This window comes from Macrobrachium nipponense, chromosome 1 (assembly GCF_015104395.2).
Source record: "Macrobrachium nipponense isolate FS-2020 chromosome 1, ASM1510439v2, whole genome shotgun sequence".
NCBI lineage: Eukaryota > Metazoa > Arthropoda > Malacostraca > Decapoda > Palaemonidae > Macrobrachium > Macrobrachium nipponense.
In genome coordinates, this window is record NC_087200.1 from 124,651,584 (window position 1) to 124,673,399 (window position 21,816).

General features: G+C 44.1%; 1 protein-coding gene across 4 annotated transcripts in view; it reads right to left on the reverse strand.

Annotated features, from left to right (window-relative positions):
* Positions 1 to 8,586: 8,586 nt before the first annotated feature.
* Positions 8,587 to 21,816, reverse strand: part of LOC135219596 (tRNA N6-adenosine threonylcarbamoyltransferase-like) — a 72,390-nt gene continuing 59,160 nt past the window's right edge. For all 4 annotated transcript variants that reach the window (XM_064256483.1, XM_064256484.1, XM_064256485.1 and 1 more), the window contains 2 exons: positions 19,931 to 20,103; positions 8,587 to 9,569 (listed from right to left, as the gene is read on the reverse strand). In XM_064256483.1, the coding sequence (XP_064112553.1) occupies positions 8,712 to 9,569; positions 19,931 to 20,080 (1,008 nt within the window). In that variant the 5' untranslated portion in view covers positions 20,081 to 20,103 and the 3' untranslated portion in view covers positions 8,587 to 8,711. The remainder of the gene's footprint in view (positions 9,570 to 19,930; positions 20,104 to 21,816) is intronic.

Consider the following 21,816-nt stretch of genomic DNA (forward strand, 5'->3'; position numbering starts at 1 on the left):
GTACACCTAACCTTTAGAGATGTTCAGAAAAGGAATTTCATCAGAGCTGCAGAAATGTTCCACAATTAATTGGGTGGTACAGTCTTCACGCATATTTAGCAGACTAAATAAATCCAAAGGAACAATTTGGTGACTTTTCACCCTTTAAGCAGAAGGTCAACTGCTTTCATGAACATGGCTGTAAACTGCTATCTATTCTGTGGAAGCTAACTCATGACTTTAAATTGTTTCATAAATGTTTGCTATAAATTATTATAACAATAATTTAAAATCCACTTAAAAATTGTGAGAAACTGAAGCGTGGCAGGTAATATAAAGCTTCCTCTAACAAATGGCCTATTCCTTTTCCTTACGGCAGTAATGGCACAAATTTTACGTTAAAGTCATTATGAAACTCTTTTTATAGAAAAGATGGAATGTGGGTCATTGATTAAATGAATTGTCATTGATAACGCTAAAGAAAGGTCAAAACAACTTTAGAAGCAGTACTGGAAATTGATAAGGGGCAATTCGGGTGAAGAAGATAGAATTGGAAAGGTATGTACAAAATTACAGAACAAAAGAGAATATAGCTTTTAGGCCAAAGGCCAAGCGCTGCAACCTATGAGGTAATTCAGTACTGAAACTGAAATTGACAGTAAAAAAGTTTGAAAGATATAACAGGAGGAAGACCCCTCTGTTGCACTATGAAACAATTGTTAGGAGAGGATGGAAAGTAAGTTGGAATAAAAAAAGACTGAAAGGAGGTACAGTTAAAGAAATGAAAGGGATTGCAGCTAGGGGCAAAGGGATGCTGCAAAGAACCTTAAGTAATGCCTACTGTGCACTGCATGAGGTGCACTGATGGAACTATCCCTCTACGGGAGTACAAAATTTTATTCACTAGAGAACACTGGACGCCCAACCTTGAAATAGTGTAAAAGATCAGCTGCCATAATCTAACAGGTAATGGAAAGAGTCAGTTCCTTACTTGGGTATATTCATCCCCTCTGTATTTGTCAAGTCAAAGCCCTTCCCTGATATTTTCAATCAGTTTTATGTACAGACCTTCATTTTATTCATTCACCCAAAGCATATTTCTTACTAGCAAAACTGACTTGATTAAAACAAAAAAGTATCAAAATCATTATATTTAGTTTAATTTGACACAAGAGGAAGAGAGAATTGAGAAAATATAGGACGAATTCAGTCACTGACAGGATATATATTTTTTTTAGCAGGATGTGTATCAAAACTTAACTTTTAAAAATATTCTACAGGCAGTCCCTGGCTTACGATGTTCTGAGGCTACAGCGCTTTTCAATTATATTCATCAGAAATTATTTCCAGGTTTACGACACATTCTAGAGTTACACCGCTTACGACACCAGTCTGACGAAAGAAATGTGACTCCAAATATGCAAAATGATCAATATTTGAAGGTTTATTTTTTATGAAAAATGCGATAAAAATGCAGTTTACATAGTTTTGAATACACCTAAAGCATTAAAAGTAAGGTTTGTTCATGAAGCTTACCTGTCATATATATATATACATATAGCTGTATTCTCTGAACTCTGACAGAATTTCAAAACTCCCGGCACACGCAGTGGTCGGCCAGGTGGTTAATACCCATTCCCGCCGCTGGGAGGCGGGTATCAGGAACCATTCCCATTTTCTATTCAGATTTTCTCTGTCGCCGGTACTGTCTACACTTGTTTTCAGTACCTCCGTCATTGGATTTTGGAACTTCTTTTGCTACTTGAGTATCCTGATTGACTTTTGGTTTTTGATATTGGATCTGTGGCTAGGCATACGCTAATTGTGGATTGTTTTGATTTTGGCTCGATTATTTCCTTTAACTAAGATGTCTGGGTCTAGTTCGACTAGCGCCAGAGTATGTTGTATGGAAGAATGTAAGGTGAGGCTTTCCGAAAGCTTCAGTAGACCCCCCACACAGTGTGCGCGAGTTGTAAAAATCATGTGTGTATGTTTGATGATCGTTGCAAGGAGTGTGAAAGTCTGTCTGATTCAGGTTGGAAGGCATACGAGTCCTATATACGTAAGTTAGAGCGTGATAGGATCAGGAGGTCTTCATCCAGGAGTGTATAAGGCAGTATATGTCAGGGCAATAATGTTACACCTGCTACCCCTCCAGTACAATTTATTCCTCCTAAACCTGTAATGCCTTCGGGCCCTGCAATAGTGTCTGTGGAGGGTAATGCCCTATCTATGATTCTGGAATCTTTACGTAGCCTAGAATCAAAAGTGCTTGCTTTGGAAAGTGTTAATAGTGCAGTGAGGTGTAGTGATAATGCCCCTTTGGCAGGACCTGTGGACACTTCCCAGGCTGCCAAAGATCGTGCTCGACTCTTGAAGGATTGTTTTTCGTCATCAGAGACGTCCTCCCCGCGCAGGAGTTGGAGCTCTCGGAAGGTCTCGCGCCCTCTGATGAGAACTAAGACGCTAGATGTCGCACAGGCGGCTGTCGTCTTTGGTTCCTCTGAGGAGGACGCTACACGTCCGTTAGCTCCTGCTTTGAGGTCGTCTCCTGAGCAATTTGAAGACTTTCCGCCGCAAAAGAGAGCAAAGATGCAAGATATCGCACAGGCGGCCGTCATCTTTGGTCTCAGGGAGGAGGATGCTTCACGTCCTTTATCTCCTTCTGATTTGTGAGCTTCGCAGGAGAGGACGTCTTCCGACAAAGTTGCTTTTGAGCGCCCCGGTTGCTCTAGAGACAGAGCCATGGCGGTCCATGTGAGAAGGAGGAGGGCTTCCCCTCACCCCTTTTCTTCTCACAGGATCTGCCCTTCGCCTGAGAAGGAAGGTTCTCCGTCAAAGAGGATTATTTTGTCGATACAACAACAACTTGACTCGTTGATTGCAGAGAACGAGGCAAAGCCGTATCGCAGAAGGAAGGATGATAAACTGCCAATCAAGAGGTCCAGGCAGTCCCTTCCTCCTCCTCGCTCCTCTCTTTCTCCTGTTGCTTCACCCTCTAGATTTCGTGCAGCTCCCCAGCAGTTGTCTAGAGAGCGCGAGGATAATCTTCCCAAACGTGCTTCAGTCGAGAGAAAGAAACATAGTTACCCTCGGAGCAAGGATGGTTTGCAAGAGATTATGCAGTCACGTAGCTCACCGAGATGCCCCTCGCTCGTCTATGAGGGTCTCTCCGTCGGCTGCCAGATACGACGCTAGTTCGGCAGCTAATCTGGACACCAGGCGTGACGCTCGGCTGGACGCCAGGCGTGACGCTTGGCTGGACGCTCGGCTGGACGCCAGGTGTGACGCTTTGCTGGATGCTCGTCTGGATACTCAGCGTGACGCTTCTATGGATGCTCGTCAGGACGCCAGGCGTGACGCTTTGCTGGACGCTCGTCTGGACGCTCAGCGTGACGCTTGTCTGGACTCTCGTCAAGACGATCAACAGGATGTTTTTCCAGACGCTCGCAGACGCTCGAAAGATATTTTGGACTCTACTCATCATGAAGGAGACTTGTCGGAGGAAGCAACCGAAGAACAATCTTCAACACCGGCGTCTTCGGATTATCAAGTCTTGGTGCGCTTACTCCGTGCTTCTTTTGAAGAAAAATTCCAACCTTCGGCCCCTCGTTCTCCCCCTTCTCAGTTGTCATCTTCGAAAGCCATCAAGACTTCAGGAATCGTGAAGATGGCTACTTCGCTTTCGACCAAGAGGGCTTTTAAGAAGATACATTGTTGGATGGAGTCAAGAAAAGTCCAAAACCAGAATTCTTTTGCCCTGCCCCCGTCAAGACTTACAGGCAAGGCAGGCGTTTGGTATGAGACAGGGGAGGACGTCGGACTAAGAGCTCCCTCGTCTGCCCAAGGTGACTTCGCCACCCTGGTGGACGCACCGAAGAGATCCCTTTTTTCATCAGCAAAGGTGTCTTGGACTCCTCCTGAAATAGACCACCATCTTAAGGGACTCTTCCGTACGATAGAAGTGTTTAATTTTTTGGACTGGTGTTTAGGGGTCCTGGATACACAGTCACGTAGTCCTGATTCGATTAGCCTGGGGGAGCTGTCCAGCGTTCTTGCATGCGTGGACAAGGCCGTCAGGGATGGTTCTGAAGAGCTAGCTTCGCACTTCTGTACAGGAATCTTGAAGAAGAGAGCGCTCTACTGTAGTTTTACTGCGAAGGTGGTCTCTACCTCACAGAGGGCAGAATTGCTGTATGCCCCTCTTTCGAACCATCTCTTTCCCCAGGCTATGGTCAAAGATCTGGCCGTCAGCCTGCAAGAAAAAGCGACCCAAGACCTCCTAGCTCAGTCTTCGAAAAGTACGGCAGTCCCTTCGACATCTTCGCGAATGCAAGCTCCTAAGAAGCAGAAGCCCTTTCGAGGTGGAGCATCCTCGAGGCCGCCTTCTCGAGGAAGAGGCCTTTCCAGAGGCATAGCCCCTTCTAAGCTCAGGGGTAAGAAATGAAACGACAGTCCTTCAGTCACCGGTAGGAGCCAGGCTTCGTTTATTCTCAAAAGCCTGGAGAGAGAGGGATGCAGACAGCTGGTCGCTCAACATCATCGAGAGGGGATACAAGATACCTTTCTTGAAGCCTCCCCCACTGTGCACGACACCCAGGGACTTATCACCTATTTACCATCAAGAGAAGCAGCAGATTCTATACGATCTGCTCGAGCAAATGCTCGAAAAGAGAGCGGTGGAGCAGGTCGTGGACCTGGAATCCCCGGGCTTCTACAACAGGTTGTTCCTGGTGCCGAAAACAGTCGGGAGGTTGGCGACCAGTCTTGGATGTAAGCACTCTGAATCTTTTCGTGCAGAAACAGAGATTCAAGATGGAGACACCTCGGTCAGTTCTTGGGACCTTAAGACCAGGTTATTGGATGGTGTCATTAGATCTTCAAGACGCCTATTTTCACGTCCCGATTCATCCCCAATCGATGAAGTATCTGCGGTTTGTCCTGAAGGGGACAGTTTACCAATTCAGGGCGCTTTGCTTCGGATTGAGCACGGCCCCGATGATCTTCACGACTCTTATGAAGAATGTGGCGAGGTGACTTCATCTTGCAAACATCAGAATCTCTATGTACCTGGACGACTGGCCTCTATTCGTGACCTCCTTGCAAACGCGGTGGTTGTCTGAAGGACCTTCAAGCAACTTTAACTTTGGCGAAGTCCCTGGGACTTCTGGTGAATTTCGAAAAGTCACAGCTGACCCCAACACAGTGCATCGTGTATCTGGGGATTCAGATGGATTCAGTGGCTTTTCGAACTTTTCCGTCCCAGGGACGTCAGCAGCAAGGCTTAGACAAAGTGTCAGCCTTCCTAAGGAAAGAATCATGCTCGGTGAGGGAATGGATGAGTTTGCTGGGGACCATTTCCTCGCTGGAGAAGTTTGTTTCCTTGGGGTGACTACACCTCAGGCCTCTCCAGTTCTTCCTGCAGGACAATTGGAAGGACAAGAAGAATCTGGATACGATTTTGGAAATATCGAAAGAGTTAAAGCATCACTTAAAGTGGTGGCTCGATCCGGTGAAGCTGTCGGAGGATGTTTCTCTCAAGCTTCAGAGCCCCAACCTAGTGTTGTTCTCCGACGCATCCACCACGGGGTGGGGAGCAACACTGGGGGGGGAAGAAGTGTCAGGCACCTGGAGAGGGGAACAGGTGTCCTGGCATATAAACCTCAAAGAGATGGCAGCCATCTTTTTGGCGCTCCAGTTCTTCCAAGAAAAAGTTTCTCGTCATATAGTCCAGATCAACTCGGACAACACCACAGCTCTGGCTTACATCAAGAAGCAGGGAGGAACACATTCTCGGTCCCTGTTCGCTCTGGCAAAGGAGATCTTGCTGTGGGCAAAAACACGGGACGTCACAATCCTTATGAGGTTCGTAGCAGGAGTAGAGAACGTCCGAGCAGATCTCCTCAGTCGGCAAGGTCAACTTCTACCAATCGAGTGGACCCTTCACCAGGATGTATGACAAGAGCTGTGGGGGTTATGGAGACGTCCTCTCGTAGACATCTTTGCGATGTCCAGGACGAAGAGACTTCCGCTCTACTGCTCCCCAGTGCTCGATCCAGGGGCAGTGGCGATAGACGCCCTTCTCTGGGACTGGACGGGGATGGACCTGTACGCCTTTCCCCCGTTCAAGATCCTGGGGGAGGTTCTAGGGAAGTTTGCAGCGTCGGAAGGGACGAGAATCACGTTGATCGCCCCGTTCTGGCCTGCGAGAGACTGGTTCACAGAGGTCATGGCCTTCGTAGTAGACTTCCCGAGGACGCTTCCGTCAAGGATAGATCTACTCAGACAGCCCCACTTCGAGAGGTACCACAAAAACCTCCCCGCTCTGAGTCTAACTGCATTCAGACTATCCAAAAGTTGGCCAGAGCGAGAGGTTTTTCAAGATCTGTGGCAAGAGCTATCGCCAACGCAAGGAGAGCTTCCTCCCGCGCAGTGTACCCATCGAAGTGAGCCGCTTTCAGGAGTTGGTGCAAAAAGAACGGCATTTCCTCCACCACGACCTCTGTGAGCCAGATTGCTGACTTCTTACTTTACCTGAGGAAGGAACTGAAACTTGCAGTCCCGACAATCAAGGGCTATAGAAGTGTGCTGTCGGTTGTCTTTAGACACAGAGGTCTGGACTTGGCGAACGACAAAGACCTTCACGATCTCTTAAGATCCTTCGAGACCGCGAAGGTGACGCAACCTTAATTGCCGTCATGGAACTTGGACGTAGTCCTGAAGTTCCTCATGTCCAGTCCTTTCGAACCTCTGCATGCTGCATCGCTAAGGGACGTTACTAGAAAAGCTGTCTTCCTAACTGCTCTGGAGATGGCGAAGAGAGTTAGCGAAATTCAAGCTATTAGCAAGCACATTGGCTTTAAGGGACATAACGCCGTCTGTTCTTTGAGCCCAACGTTTCTGGCGAAAAATGAGAATCCGTCCAACCCTTGGCCCAGGACCTTTGAGCTTAAAGGTGTGGCCGAAATCATTGGGTGCGAGCCGGAGAGAGTCCTGTGCCCTGTCAGGGCTCTCAAATTCTACTTACGGAAAACGAAGGAGTGTTGAGGTCCTAGTAACTTGTGGTGTTCGGTCAGGAAACCAAGCTTACCAATGTCGAAGAATGCTCTGGCTTTTTCCTTGAGGGACACCATCATGGAAGCTCATTCATCTTGTAAAGATAGTGATATGAAGTTGTTGAAAGTGAATGCGCACAAAGTGAGGGCTATCTCTACCTCGGTAGCCTTCCAAAAGAATATGGCACTCAATGACATCTTGAATGCCACATTTTGGCATAGCAACTCGGTGTTCACTTCACACTACCTTCGGGAGGTGAAGACGACATACGAGAACTGCTATTCGCTAGGACCATACGTCGCCGCAGACAATATATTGGGGGCAAGGAGTAGCACTCATCCTATCTGGCAGGGAATGGTTAGGTGAGCTTTTAACTTTATATTTAGTTATGGTTGTAGGGTCGACCGCCTGAGGCAGACTTCCCTTCCTTTAGCCTAAGTTATGTGGAAAATTAGCTTATGTTAGGCTAGGTCAGGGGGTGGTTTTTTGCTTCGTTGCCCTCATAGTAGGGTCAAATGGTCTAGTCACATTGTGGTCATGCCCCCGTTGACAGATCATCTAGAACTCACCAGCAGCAACAGGTCACTACCTTGCTGGTGACTAGTAAAGCAGAAGCAGACTTGGGTGACGGTTTTTTGTTTCGTTGCCCTCATAGCATGGTCAAATGGTCTAGTCACATTGTGGTCACGCCCCCGTTGACAGATCATCTAGAACTCACCAGCAGCAACCTTGCTGGTTACTTAGTAAAGCAGAAGCAGACTTGGGTGACAGTAATCACAAAGTCAGCTATGCTAACAGGTAAGGAACCAAGATGTCAATCATCTGCATGGATATGTTTCCCAAATCCTATTCTGTCTCTCCCTACCTCCAAAGGTGGGATTCAGCTATATATATATCTGACAGGTAAGCTTCATGAACAAAATGATATTGTTATGATACAATAAAGTTTGTTCATACTTACCTGGCAGATATATATAATCAAAGTGCCCACCCAACTCCCCTCAGGAGACAGTGGCACTAGAAAATCTGAATAGAAATTGGGAATGGTTCCTGATACCCGCCTCCCAGCGGCGGGAATGGGTACTAACCACCTGGCCGACCACTGCGTGTGCCAGGAGTTTTGAAATTCTGTCGGACTTCGGAGAATACAGCTATATATATATCTGCCAGGTAAGTATGAACAAACTTTATTGTATCATAACAATATCATTTTTCTTAGGATTTTTGACGATTTTCAGGCTTATGACAATTTTGGGCTTACGGCACATCTCACGAACGGAACCTGTCATAAGCCGGGGACTGCCTGTATTAACAACTGTTTTCTGTTTTATCCAATGGCTTATATTATCAACGAAACAGTTTGAAACATAAAGAGTAAGGGCCTAGATAAATCATAGCTATGATAAACAAACTAACTTAGACCATGCAAAAAACTTAATAAATTTACATTTTTTTCCCAGACTTCTTTAATCTGCTAGCTCTGTTTCCATCAGTCATGATTAAATGTAAAAATTAAACCAAAATAATTTTTAGGATAAATAAAAACTATGGTTCTAACTTTCTATTTTCATTAAAAACTCTTTAACAACAATTAGGATCTTATCACAACTTAAACACATCAGAAATCACAAACTTGTTTCACATGTAACCTATCAAAGCCTTTGGTTCCATAAACATCAATCACGCCAAGTAACTGGGACGTCATCTGTCCTGTATCTCTGAGTGACCCATGTGTCAGCCAATGGTGTTCTTATGCCTGACTTAAACATTAAATATCCAGCTTGAGCAATCATGGCTCCATTATCTATACAGAAGCTTTCATCTGTTGCATACAATTTACCACCTCTTTCCTCACACATTTTACTCATCATCTCTTGAAGCCTGAGGTTACAACCAACCCCGCCACAGATCAAGACTTCCTGGGATCCACAATGGGCCATTGCTCGTTCAGTAGTTTCTACTAACATTGCAAACACAGTTTCTTGCAGAGAAAAGCAAAGATCAGCTTTAGTATACTGTCCAGTTTTCAGGAGCTTCTCTGTACGTTCTTCAAGAAATGTGAGCATGCCTGAAAATGAAACATCCATGCCTTTAACACCATAAGGCAAAGGGAAATACTTCTTACCTTTCTTTGCCATTTGTTCAATGTTATAGCCTGGGCTTGGGTCATTTGATAACTTCAAAATACGGGCAAATCTGTCTAAACAATTCCCTACCGCCATGTCAATGGTCTCCCCAAAAATTCTATACCTTTTCTCTAAATATGCAATAATCTGTGTATTTCCACCACTTACATAAAGAACTGTGGGATTATCTGCCCCAGTGACAAGACGGCCCATTTCAATATGTCCTATGCAGTGATTTACAGCAACAATAGGCTTATCCCATAACTGTCCTATTGTTCTAGCAACAACTGCTACACTGATTAGGGGTGCTGCCATCCCAGGACCTTTTGTATAGGCTATGGCATCAATATCCTGAGGTTTGACATTAGCTTGCGAAAGGGCTTGGTGCAGAACATCTAATACTTGAGCCTAAAAAGAGATCAAAATAGTATCATCAGTTCTTAAATCTAATTCAAAAGCAAATGTTTCTTAAATAGTTATTTTAATGGCTCATAGCTAAGCACAAAAATAACGTGGACTGCAAATCTTCCACTTAAAGGTTAAAGTCTTTCACGTTTATTTAAGAAGTACTATTTAGTACATTCAGTAGTACGTATTTTATGCAATTTTTATTTCTAGATTATCTTGTACTACAGTAATGTAACATTAATTTTTTTAAATGATAATTTTTAGAGGAAAATTGTATTTTTCCCAACCATACAAACCTGAGGTCCTTTACATTAGGAATTACTTTTAGTGAAGGCTGGAAAACAGCCACTAGACTTTTGAACAAAGTAGTTAGGTAGTTAAACCACCGTTCAGGTGGCGGGAGTCACACCCACCCAAACGTACGCACTCCACTTTGCTTTTGACCCAGGAATCAGATTGAGGGGTGGCATGAGGAAGACTTATAATTGGAGGGAGGAATCTGAAATAAGTTTCAAGAGCTGACTGGAGCTCAGACACCTTGATTCTCTTCCTGGTCGAAAGAGCAAGGAAGGGAATCATGCCTTGATGAACTGATTGGAGTATAGGAACTGTGATCATTCATCAGAATTCTGGGTTTTTACCAAATGGGGGGATAAAGGAGCATCATAAGAAAAATAAGCTGGAATGATTCCGCCAGTAGGGCAAATACAAGCAGTGGGTTTGCTATTGCCAGGGACCCACCCCTCTTCACCTTGCAAGAGGAAGGGATGGTTACTTCTATAATCTACAAAATAAATATAATGGTTGCTCTTGCAACATTTACCTGCATCGGGGCCAGTTCCAGCATACAATAGCTGAATCCCCTGAAGGCAGAAGAGTAGGATAAAGGGATGGAGAAGAAGAGAGCCAGTCATAAGTCAATTATCATTCCTCACATCCACAAGCATCCGCAGATGGTAACGGCGAGATTGCAAACCTGTTTCCTGTTAAAGGAGCTGGGTAAGCTACACAACTTGTTGAGCAGCCACCATAAGTCCCAGGGAAAAAGTGTCTAAGGACTTGTGGGCAATGTCCCAAAGGCAGAAGGAAGTGAAGGTGGTCTGCCTAGACCACACCCCTATCTTCAGAGCCTGATGGACTGACAGATTCTTCCGGAATGCGAGGGTTAGACCAATTCCCCTGATTTCGTGAACTCTAGGCTGAGGTGTCCTGGAGTCATCTGTGCCAGCAACTGAGTACGACCTTCTAATCGTCTTAAGAAGCCAGAAATGTTATTTTCATGATAAAATAAATTTTTGAACATACTCACCTGGTAGTTATATATATAGCTTACGTCCCTGACGTCACGGCAGAATTCAAACTCGCGGCAATCGCCGATTGGGTAGTCAGGTGCACCACCTGTGCGCCCTCTACCAGGTACGTAGCACCATACCAACTATTCCTCAGATCTTCCATGCCCATAGTTTCTAGAGGGGAGGAGGGTGGGAATTTAATTATATATAACTACCAGGTGAGTATGTTCAAAAATTTATTTTATCATGAAAATAACATTTTCAAAACATCTACTCACCCTGGTAGTTATATATATAGCTGATTAACACCTTTGGTGGAGGGTCAGAAACAGCTATCATCGTTGGAATTGACATAAGTGTTAATAAAAACAAACTTACGGGTTCGTACCTGTTAAGGAAGCTGACTTTAATGATATCCTGTCTCATTGTGTCTGCTTTCCTATGAGGTCCCCCAGCGATCCACCCCGGGGGCTGGAAGACCTCTTGGAGACTGTCAACCGGTCAAACCTCTATGTGACTAGACTCCCTACAATACTCTTGTTCCGGGCACTACTAAGGAACAAGTTGATCACCTGACTAAAGATCAATGATTGTGGAAGACTGCATCCAGTCTCCACAAACAACCATAACTTTTCAATAGTTCCAAGAGAAGAAAAGAGTATTGGATTATGGGTTTTAAGGGTAGACCCTTTTTCCACTACTGAAAGAGCTGCTACAAACGGACCCAGTGTGTAGCAGTCTTCATACAAAGTTTGCACTTGCGTAAGATAGTGCGACGCAAAAACTGACTTGCTCCTCCAGAATGTTGCGTCCAGGATATTCTGAAGAGATCTATTTTGTTTAAATGCTACCAAGAGGTTGCTACAGCTCTAACCTCGTGAGTCTTAACTTTAAGTAGCTTCATATCGCTTCAGTACATGCTGAATGCGCTTCCCTAATTAATTCGCCTTATAAAAAAGGATAGCGCATTCTTCGACATTTGCAGAGAGGGTTTCTTGACCGAACACCAAAGCCCTTCTGAAGTGCCACGTATTTGTCTCGTTCTCTTCCAAGTAATGCCTCAGAGACCTTACCGGACAAAGAACTCTCTCTACTTCCTCACCCGTGAGATCCGAGAGGTTCGGAATTTCGAATGACTTGGGCCAGGGTTGAGAGGGGCGTTCGTTTTTGGCTAGGAATCCCAACTGTAGCGAGCAAATGGCTTTGCCCTGTCTGAAACCTACAGTTTTGCTGAAGGCATGGATTTCGCTGACCCTCTTTGCTGTTGCTAGGCTAATCAGAAGAGAGTTTTCATGGTGATGGTCCTTAAGGGATGTTTCCTGTAAGGGTTCGAACCTGTCACTCATGAGAAAACTTGAGGACTACATCCAAATTCCAAGATGTTTGAGGATTGTATTCTTTCCTTAGTTGTCTCGAAGGATCTAAGAAGATCTTGTAGATCCTTATTATCAGATAGATTAAGGTTTCTATGCCTGAAGAAGACAGCTGCTAGCATGCTCCTATAACCCTTGATAGTAGAAGCAGAAAAGTTACGTCTCTTCTTGAGGTATAGCAGAAAAATCTGCTATCTGAGTCACAGAGGTACTGGAAGAGGAAATAGAGTTGTCCCTGCACCATCCTCTAAAAGTCTCACCACTTCGATTGGTATAACCTTAATGGTTGAAGACCTCCTTGCTCTTGCAATTGCACTCGCTGCCTCCCTCGAAAATCCTCTAGCTCTTGTGAGTTTTTCGATAGTCTGAAGGCAGTTAGCTGAAGAGCTTGGAGGTTTTGGTGATACCTTTCCAAGTGGGGCTGTTTGAGTAGATCTACTCTTAACGGAAGGCTTCTTGTGGGGTGTCCACCATCCATTCCAGTACCTCTGTGAACCATTCTCTTGTCGGCCAGAAGGGTGCCACTAGAGTCATCCTGGTTCCTTCGTGAGCCACAAACTTTTGTAACACTCTGTGTACCACTTTGAATGGGGGAAAGGCGTACACGTCTAGATGTGTCCAATTCAGAAGGAACGCATCTATGTGGATTGCTTCGGGGTCTGGGACTGGAGAACAGTAAGTCTCCATCCGTCTTGTCTGCGCTGTTGCAAAGAGATCTATGCAAGGGCGCCCACCAGATTCGCCATAGACTCTTGCAAACTTCCTGATGGAGAGTCCATTCTGTTGTCAAGACTTGATGTTTTCTGCTCAGGATGTCTGCTCTCACATTCTTTTCTCCCTGAATGAAGCGTGTTACCAGAATCACGTTTTTTTCCTTTTGTCTAGAGGAGCAGTTCTCTTGCTGCTCTGTATAGAGAGACTGAGTGAGTCCCGCCTTGTTTTGCTGATGTAGGCCAACGCCGTTGTGTTGTCGGAGTTGACCTGTACCACTTTGTTCCGGACTACGCTCTCTAATTCCTTGAGAGCTAGGAAAAATTGCAGTCAATTCTTTCAGATTGATGTGGAACTTTACTTGCTCCTTGTTCCAGAAGCCCGAGACTTTCTAACTTCCCCAGTGTTGCTCAGCCCGAGTTCCGAGGCGTCGGAAAACAACACTAGGTCTGGGTTCCTCTGCTACTAGGGAGAGGCCTTCCGGAGCTTGACGGGATCGTTCCACCACTGTAGATAGTGTTTCATGTCGTTCGAAACAGAATACAACATTTGCTCTAGTGTTCTCTTCTTGTCCCAATGCTGATTTAGATGAAACTTGCAGAGGGGCGTAGGGTTTCAGTCTTCCCAAGGAGACAAACTGTTTCTAGCGAGGAAAGGTCCCCCAGCAGACTCATCCATTCCCTCGCAGAGCACTTCTGTTTCTTTAGGAAGTTTCTTATTTTCTCTAAAGCTTGTTCCGTTCTCAATGTGGACGGAAAAGCCCGAAAAAAAAAACCTGACTCTGAATCCTCATCCCCAAGTACAAGATTTCCTGGGATGGATCAGTTGGGATTTTCTGGTGGTTTATCAGAAGGCCTAGGTCTTCTGATAATCGAATTGTTTTCTGAAGATTCTCCAGACAGTTGGCGTAGGAATGGGCTCTGAGGAGCCAATCGTCCAGATACAATGAGGCTCTGATGCGTTTCTTGTGTAGCATTGCTGCTACGTTGCTCATAAGTTTTGTGAAAATTTGAGGTGCGGTATTTAGACCGAAACAAAGAGCTCGGAATTGAAATGTTTCTGTCTTGTAAACAATCTTAGGTACTTTCTGGAGTTTTGGGTGGATCGGGACGTGAAAATAAGCATCTGGAGATCCAACGAAACCATCCAGTCCGTCTCGTCTGACTGCAGCAAGAACTGATTTCGTTGTCTCCTATGAGTGAATTTTGTTTTCTTCACGAAAAAATTCAGGGAACTCACGTCCAAAATCGGTTCTCCATCCGGCCCGAGTTCTTGGGGACCAGAATAATCGATTGTAAAACCCCGGAGGACTCCAGGTTCTGAACTCTTTCTATTGCTTCCTTCTGAATTAGCATAAAAGAAACCTCTTGTTGTACGCTAGAGTCTTGGACTCCTCTCTGTACTTGGCTGACAGATCGATCGGTCTTTCTGCTAAGGGGGGTTTTTTTCCAGAAAGGATCTTGTATCCTTCTTTGAGAAGCTGAAATAGACCAAGGATCTGATCCCTTTTTCTCCCATGTTTGTGCCAGAAAAATTTTGAGTCTGGCTCCTACCACTGTCTGAAGAAGAACTTTGTCAGACTTTATTACTTCCTCCTCTGAAGCCTCTTTTCTTGGAGTTTTTGTAATAGGTCTTGCATTCCTCTCCTGAGGGATCTACCTCGAAAGGGCCGAGAACTACGTGGTAGAGGAGTGGTTTCTTTAAGTTTCTGTCCTGCAAAACTTGACGGAACAACTCTCCTTGCTGCTTTAGTCATCAGATCTTGTGGTCGCTTTTTGAGTCAGAGCTGAGGATACTTTTTTTTTCTTTTAACCAAACTATGCGGAAAAAGATGAGTCGAAACGGGAGCGAAAAGCAGTTCCGCTCTCTGAGTGAGCGTTAACTCCACTCGAAAGAAAAGAACAAAATTGGGCCCTTTTCTTCAAGATTCCAGCTGAGAAAAGGGCAAAAGGGCTGCTAGCTCGTTCGACCCGTCTCGAAGCGCTTTGTCAATGCATGACATAGGTGAACGAGTTCTTCCGTTTTGGTAGACTTCAAGTTCAATTTTCTTTCCCAACGAACCCAGAGTCCAGTCTAGGAAGTTAAAGACTTCGAAGGCTCTAAAAAATCCCTTTGAGGAGGTGGTCCATTTCAGAGGAAGACCAAAACACTTTCGTCTTCCCCATGGCCGTCCGACGAGAAGAGTCCACAAGACTAGAGAAGTCCCCATGGGAAGAAGCTGGAACTCCCAAACCTAGGACTTCTCCAGTGTCGTACCAGATGCTGGATCTGGAAGCTAATCTGGCCGGAGGAAATGAGAAAGCTGTTTTTCCTGGTCTTCTTAGAGTCCATCCATTCCTTCATTAATTTCAAGGCTCTTTTCGAAGAGCGTGATAATACCATCTTCGTAAAGTCGGATTCTTTAGAAGCCTTCCCTAAAGTGAACTCTGAGGTGGAGAACGAGGGGCAGCTGGCACAAAACTTCTGGAAAAAGTTCCGCAAAAACTTTCATAAGCCTTTTAAGATCTGCTGAAGGTTGTAGATCTGTTTGATATTCTTCCTCGGAAACGACTTGCATCTGATCAAAAGGGAGAATGGGGATGTCTTCATTCCTTTCTTCTGATTGAGGACACACTGATGTAGCGATGTCATGTTGCGTTTGTGCATCCTGCTGTCCAGTTTCTTGATGCCTGGAGTCTTGTCGTCCAGTACCTTGATGCCTGGTGTCCTGGCATCCTGTCTCATGACGATTTCGTCCTGCGTCTTGCTTCAAGACGTTTTTCGTCCCTGGCGTCTTGCTTCAAGACGTTTTTCGTCCTTGCGTCTTGCTTCAAGACGTTTTTCGTCCTGGCGTCTTGCTTCAAGACGTTTTTCGTCCTGGTGTCTTCCTTCAAGACTTCTTTCGTCCTGGCGTCTTGCTTCAAGACGCTTATCGTCCTGCTGTCTTGCTTCAAGATGTTTTTCATCCTGGCGTCTTGTTTCAAGACGTTTTTCGTCCTGTCGTCGTGCTTTAAAACGTTTTTCGTCCTGGCGTTTAACAGTAAGAGTAGCAGGTTGATATGACTGCATAAGAGAGGAGAGTTTCTGCTTAAAATCTTGCAGTACGGAAAACTGTGGAGCTTCTTGCTGCTGGAACAGACTAGAGAAGTTGGCAAAGTCAATCTCTCTCTCTTCATTCTGTTCGTCTTGAGATGAAAGGCCTGAAGAACGCCAATCCAAAGGAGGAGCAGGAGCATGCACTGAAGGCATCCAATCGTCCGATGCTTCCTTTACTCCTACCAAAGACGACGGCGCCTGTGCGGTATCTTACGTCTTATATTGGTAGGAGAGCAAACATCGGAGACGAAAGGGAAGCGAACAGGAGTTGTAGCACGCCACCGAAAGTCTCCCTTCGTCCGATCCTTCCTTACTTCCTGCCAAAGACGACGGCCGCTTGTGCGACATCATGCGTCTTGATTTGGCAGGAGAGCAAGCATCGGAATCGAAAGAGAAACGATCCGGAGTTGCAGTTTGCACCGAAGGTTTCCCCCTTTCCAATATTTCCTTGCCTCCTACCAAAGACGATGGTCGCCTGTGCGACGTCTTACGTCTTAATTTGGTAGGAGAGGCAAATATCGGAACCTGAAGGAAGCGCTCGGGGGTCTGCTCCAATGACTACATCCTGGACGCTCTGACGTATATCGTCCTGGCGTCCAGTATCAAGACGCTCGGCGTCCTGGGATTTCCTTTTCTTTAATGGGGTCTGGAGGATTTAGAACGTCTGACTGCCAGCCCCGTTCTCTGGGTACTGCGTCGTCAGAAGACGAAGAAAAAAAAACACTTTAACCTCGCCTTTCCTATAGCGAGGGTGAGCGTCCTGGGGATCGTCTACAGGTACGCTCGAGGGGACGACCGCTCTGGAGCTAAAACCTCTCGCCTCCCTTCGTCGGTCGACTTTCCTTCTCACAGGGGTTTGGTGAGCTTGGAAGAGGTCTAGGACTAGGAGCACGACAAGTCCGAGCGGCCGCACCCTCCACTGCACTTGCACTAATTTCACCTATTCACTTTAATATCTCTCATATTAGACCATAATTTATCCCTGTCTTGTGCCAGGGATTCTACCGTTGACCAAGGGCTTGAATGGCCGTCATCATGTCCTGTAATGATGGACTTTTACCTGTTTCTGGAAACTGGATTTGGTAATGATACAACAGGAGGAGGATCAATAGGATTATCGAGGGATAGAGAACTATCTATTCCTTGACTGTCTATGGAAGAGCGAGACAAGGTCTTCTTCGCTCTCCTTATCCTATCCTTCTCTAATTTACGCACATAGCGGTAATATTCAATCCATTTCAGTCTCAGGCAAGCCCACACATTCATCACATCTATCACCTATCTCACAACTTTTCCTCTGCATTTACTACAAATAGAATGAGGATCTAAAGAGGATTTAGCAAGTCTAGTCTTGCAACCTTTCACACACGTTCTCAAACTTGAAGCAGAATCAGACATGATGAGAAATCAAAAAGAGAGATCAAAAACAAGCAAAGGTCAAACCAACAATATCGAAACGAAATCAAAATCCAATCAAGCGAAAGCCAAGCCAAAGTGTACTTCACCAAATAATACTGCAAAGGACAACGGGCTATAACGAGCGAAGTTCCAACGATGTCACCGTAGCGCGGCAGGGAAGATCTGAGGAATAGTTGGTATGGTGCTACGTACCTGGTAGAGGGCGCACAGGTGGTGCACCTGACTACCCAATCGGCGATTGCCGCGAGTTTTGAAATTCTGCCGTGACGTCAGGGACGTAAGCTATATATATAACTACCAGGTGAGTTAGATGTTTGAAAAGAAATTGTGTTCTTGGACAATTCTTTCTTGGATGAGCCAGTGCTAATGAAGAGTCGTCGGCACTCAGGCCGGTGTTGAGTCCTCTTCAGATAGCACTGCAACAATTCTAACAGGACAAAGTAGCATCTCATCAGCATCATTATCTACAATGTCCTCTAAGGAGGGGACCGTAAAATTCTCAAACATAGCATCAGGAACCGCTGGGTTTTGAGTCTTCGCTACCATGTCCAGGACAAAATCTAGCTTAACAGATCCCTATCCCCTTATTGTTCAACCATCAAAGGATCCCCATCCCTTCAGTGTTTACCATCAAAGGATCCCCATTCCCTCAGTGTTTATGATCAAAGGAGAGTCCATGACCCAGTAGTACATACCAAAATAAAAGAAACATTGTGACATTCACATGCATTACATAAAATTATATACTATGCCTACAAGGACAATTAAAAGACTATAGTGGTACAGTATATAAGAAATAGCTGCAGAGAGAAGCAAACATACATACTTCTTGACAAGATGACAGCCAAAAGCAATGTGGAGTGTGTACGTTCAGGTGGGTGGGTGGGACTCCTGCCACTTGAACGGTAGTTTAACTATGCAACTACCTTGTTCAAAAGTCTAGCAGCTGTTTTCCAGCCATTGCTGAAAGTAATTCCTAATGTAAAGGATCGAGGGTTTGTACGTATATTGTGCAGGAACATTGTTATAATTAGTTTCTTGGGATTTTTGGAGGCCCTGGTATGAATGGACATATATGTTAGGGGGCTTTTAACTTAGTTGAGTGACTATTAAGCTAAGGACTGCCTTTACCCAGTAGTACATACCAAAATGAAAGAAACATTGTGACATTCACATGCATTACATAAAATTATATAGTACTACACCTACAAGGACAATTAAAAGACTAAAGTGGTACAGTATATAAGAAATAGCTGCATGAAAAAATTCAGTACCTCCTAATCATTAACCATCTATTATTACACAATAAACATATGCATAACTAAACATAAATAAACAAATTACTCATTATATTAAAAACATCAGAACTAATAAAATTTATAGGATCATAAGGATGATATGTTATTTAAAACCAGGCCTATATTTTTAAAGAGCTTTTCAAAATGCGCCTAATAAATAACATTCATATATTTACTATTATCAAAACACAATTGCATCTACATGTAATATAAAGGTGGGTACACACGTGCGAACCGAACCTTGTATTGTAACCAATTCTTGTAACAAAAACGCAAGAGTGGACGGTTCCTCGAACCCGAACCCCGAACCCGCGAGGTTCGAGGCTCCGTTCGCCCTCCGTCCCGGCAATTGTCGATTTTTGGGCACCGAATCAAAGGGAGGTCTCTTTGAACGTTACGCAATGTGTGGACGGGACCTGTATTACGCGCGTATCAACAGAGGTTGCTGAACTTGTTGACACTGACTGTGAACAAGGCCGTCCATAGTGTAGAGTCCCTTATTTTGGTCACTCAGTACGTATATGTCTACCATGGCTGATTGGAGTGAGGAAGAGGTCCTTCAATTTATTAGTTATTACGAAGAAAAGACTTTACTGTGGCCAGAAACTTCTTGGAATCTCATGTCAGCGAATAATTCCTGACCACTGTATTCTACCCTTCTAGTATATAACCTTGATTGCCACCATCTTTTATTTTGCTTCATCTTCGTTAAATAATGTGTATAAATATATGGGGCAGCTGCTACTTGCATGGTGGCCATTGTCGGTAAACAACCCGGACAGAGACAGACTGATGATCGCATTGGATTGTAATGAAGTTACGTGTTTAACGTGGTTACGGTTCGTCCTCAACATTTTGACAACTTGTAACCGTATATGCGTAACTCAGTTACACATACAAGGTTCGGCTCTCACGTGTGTACCAACCTTAATACAGATACCTGCATCAACAACAGAGCTATCTAACTCAATAGCTAATGAACTTTCCATACAAAATGACTTCTCCATCGGTCAATAATCAATAAAAGTAGCATGAAAACAATGATTATTCCCTCCTACCTCCACCCCCGAAAATGCTTTCCATTTGGACACAGAAAATAATAATACAGCATTATTAAAATAATATAGTATTCTATGTTGCCTCTCATTCTGAAAAATAGCATAATTTTTTTTTAAATATGAAAAATATCATACCTGGTGATGTTTAGCTGTATCATGAGGAATAAATCCTTGTCCAGGTGGTGTAATATATGTCTTTCTGGGATTTGCAAGAACTTTGCCATCCTCTATTATACCAATGCCAATTTTATTGGCACTTCCTTCAAGACCAATGACTATTACCATTTTTACTCCACTGTTTCTTAACTCTGGAAAAATAAAATAGTTTGGTTTAGCAAATTCACACATTATATACCGGAGTCCCCATAAAATACACCTTAACTCAACTTCTACATGAAATGAGATGGCAGTTTAAGTCAAAGTTTTAAATAAACATAAGTATGAGAATACCCACAAATTACAAATCAGCATTATTACAGACAAAACTTGTCATCTAAATAAAGTTACTTTACGTTACTTGAAATGACATATTTTTAATTTACTTTACGTACTTGAAATGACAAATTTTTAATTAATTTGTATTTTTCATAGCTCTTAACAATAGGATAATCTTCAAGCACTAGCTGGCATAATCTTCTAGCGCTAGCTGGAAATCGGTAAAAACAATCAAAGATTGTAAAACAAGGAATCTGTGGCATCTGGCGACTTATGCATACACGAGGCTAATGTTTGGTCATCGACCAAACTCCGACCCCCCAAATATCCCAGTCTTTCTTTTAATGCCTTGGAGAGCTAAGTTTTGCGTTGCTCTCCTTTTCCAAGCCGGTTTTTTTTTTTTTTATCATAGCCTGCGCTTCATTTCTTTTTATACAGCCTAGAAGTTCCATGGATGTCAATGTTGGAGGATCAAGAACTTTGTGGTTTCGTCAACTGTGAATGAAGGAATGCATCACATCTGCCCCACAAGGTCATGTTTTTCCCCACACCAAGGAGCTAGTGGAAGGAAGGCATTCTCAGAGTGATATTCTCACTGATGTTCCAACTTGTTTCGCTCCACATGACACGAACGTGTTCAGGTGTCATCACTGGTCTGTGTATGTGGTTCATCGCTCGTCCACGTATACCTGACCATCACTTGTCCATGTACATGATTCAGCATACATCCAGCTGCTTGATATGTCTTTTCATCCCAAATCTGTATACCAACATCCATGGATGTGTTGTGCCATGCCCATGTACGTACACCAACAATCGCTTCCGTACACCAACTTCCATCGATGTATACCAACGTACACATACGTGTAAGCATTCATGTACTACGTGGTTCATCAAACGGCCATGTCCAGTGTCTCCTCTTCAAGTTACATTGTGTTCAGAAGCATAGTTATCTAGACAAACGATGACGACCTACCAAAAGGTCATTCGAACACCTGTGCAAATGCCAGTTGATAGATTTATTCAACTAAGCAATCCGGTCTTCTTTGGGATTCAGTCCTACTTTATGGTTAGATACTTGGGTCTAGATGAAGACACTTCGAGGAGAAGGAAGTAATTGCATTCTTACCTGGCAAGTAGCTAACACGACCTAGTCTAAGTGGGTAAGGTCTTAGCCTAGTCTAGATAAGTCAGAAGCCAAAACCCACCCTAAGTAGTTGAGTTCTTAGCCTAGCAAGTGCTGAGTTCTTAGCTAACCTAACCAGTTCAGGGCTACAATATACTAGCTTAACTAGTTCAACGCTACCTTAATGTAGCCTAACTGATGAGTCTTTAGCCTAGCTTAAACCTTAATGGACGGATTGATCCTCGGGAGTAGTAATAACAGGTTTGGGGTGGTGGACGGATTGATCCTGTTGTTAAACAATATTATACACCATTGATTTGGATAGAATCGGGTCTCTCATGATGTCTTTTTCTAAATTTGCTTGTAAATATACCAAGGGGTTGCTGTTGTTTTTGTTCTTGTCTTTTATGATAGTATGTTGGTTGTGAATGAATTTTACAAAGAAAATTGCAAAGAAATA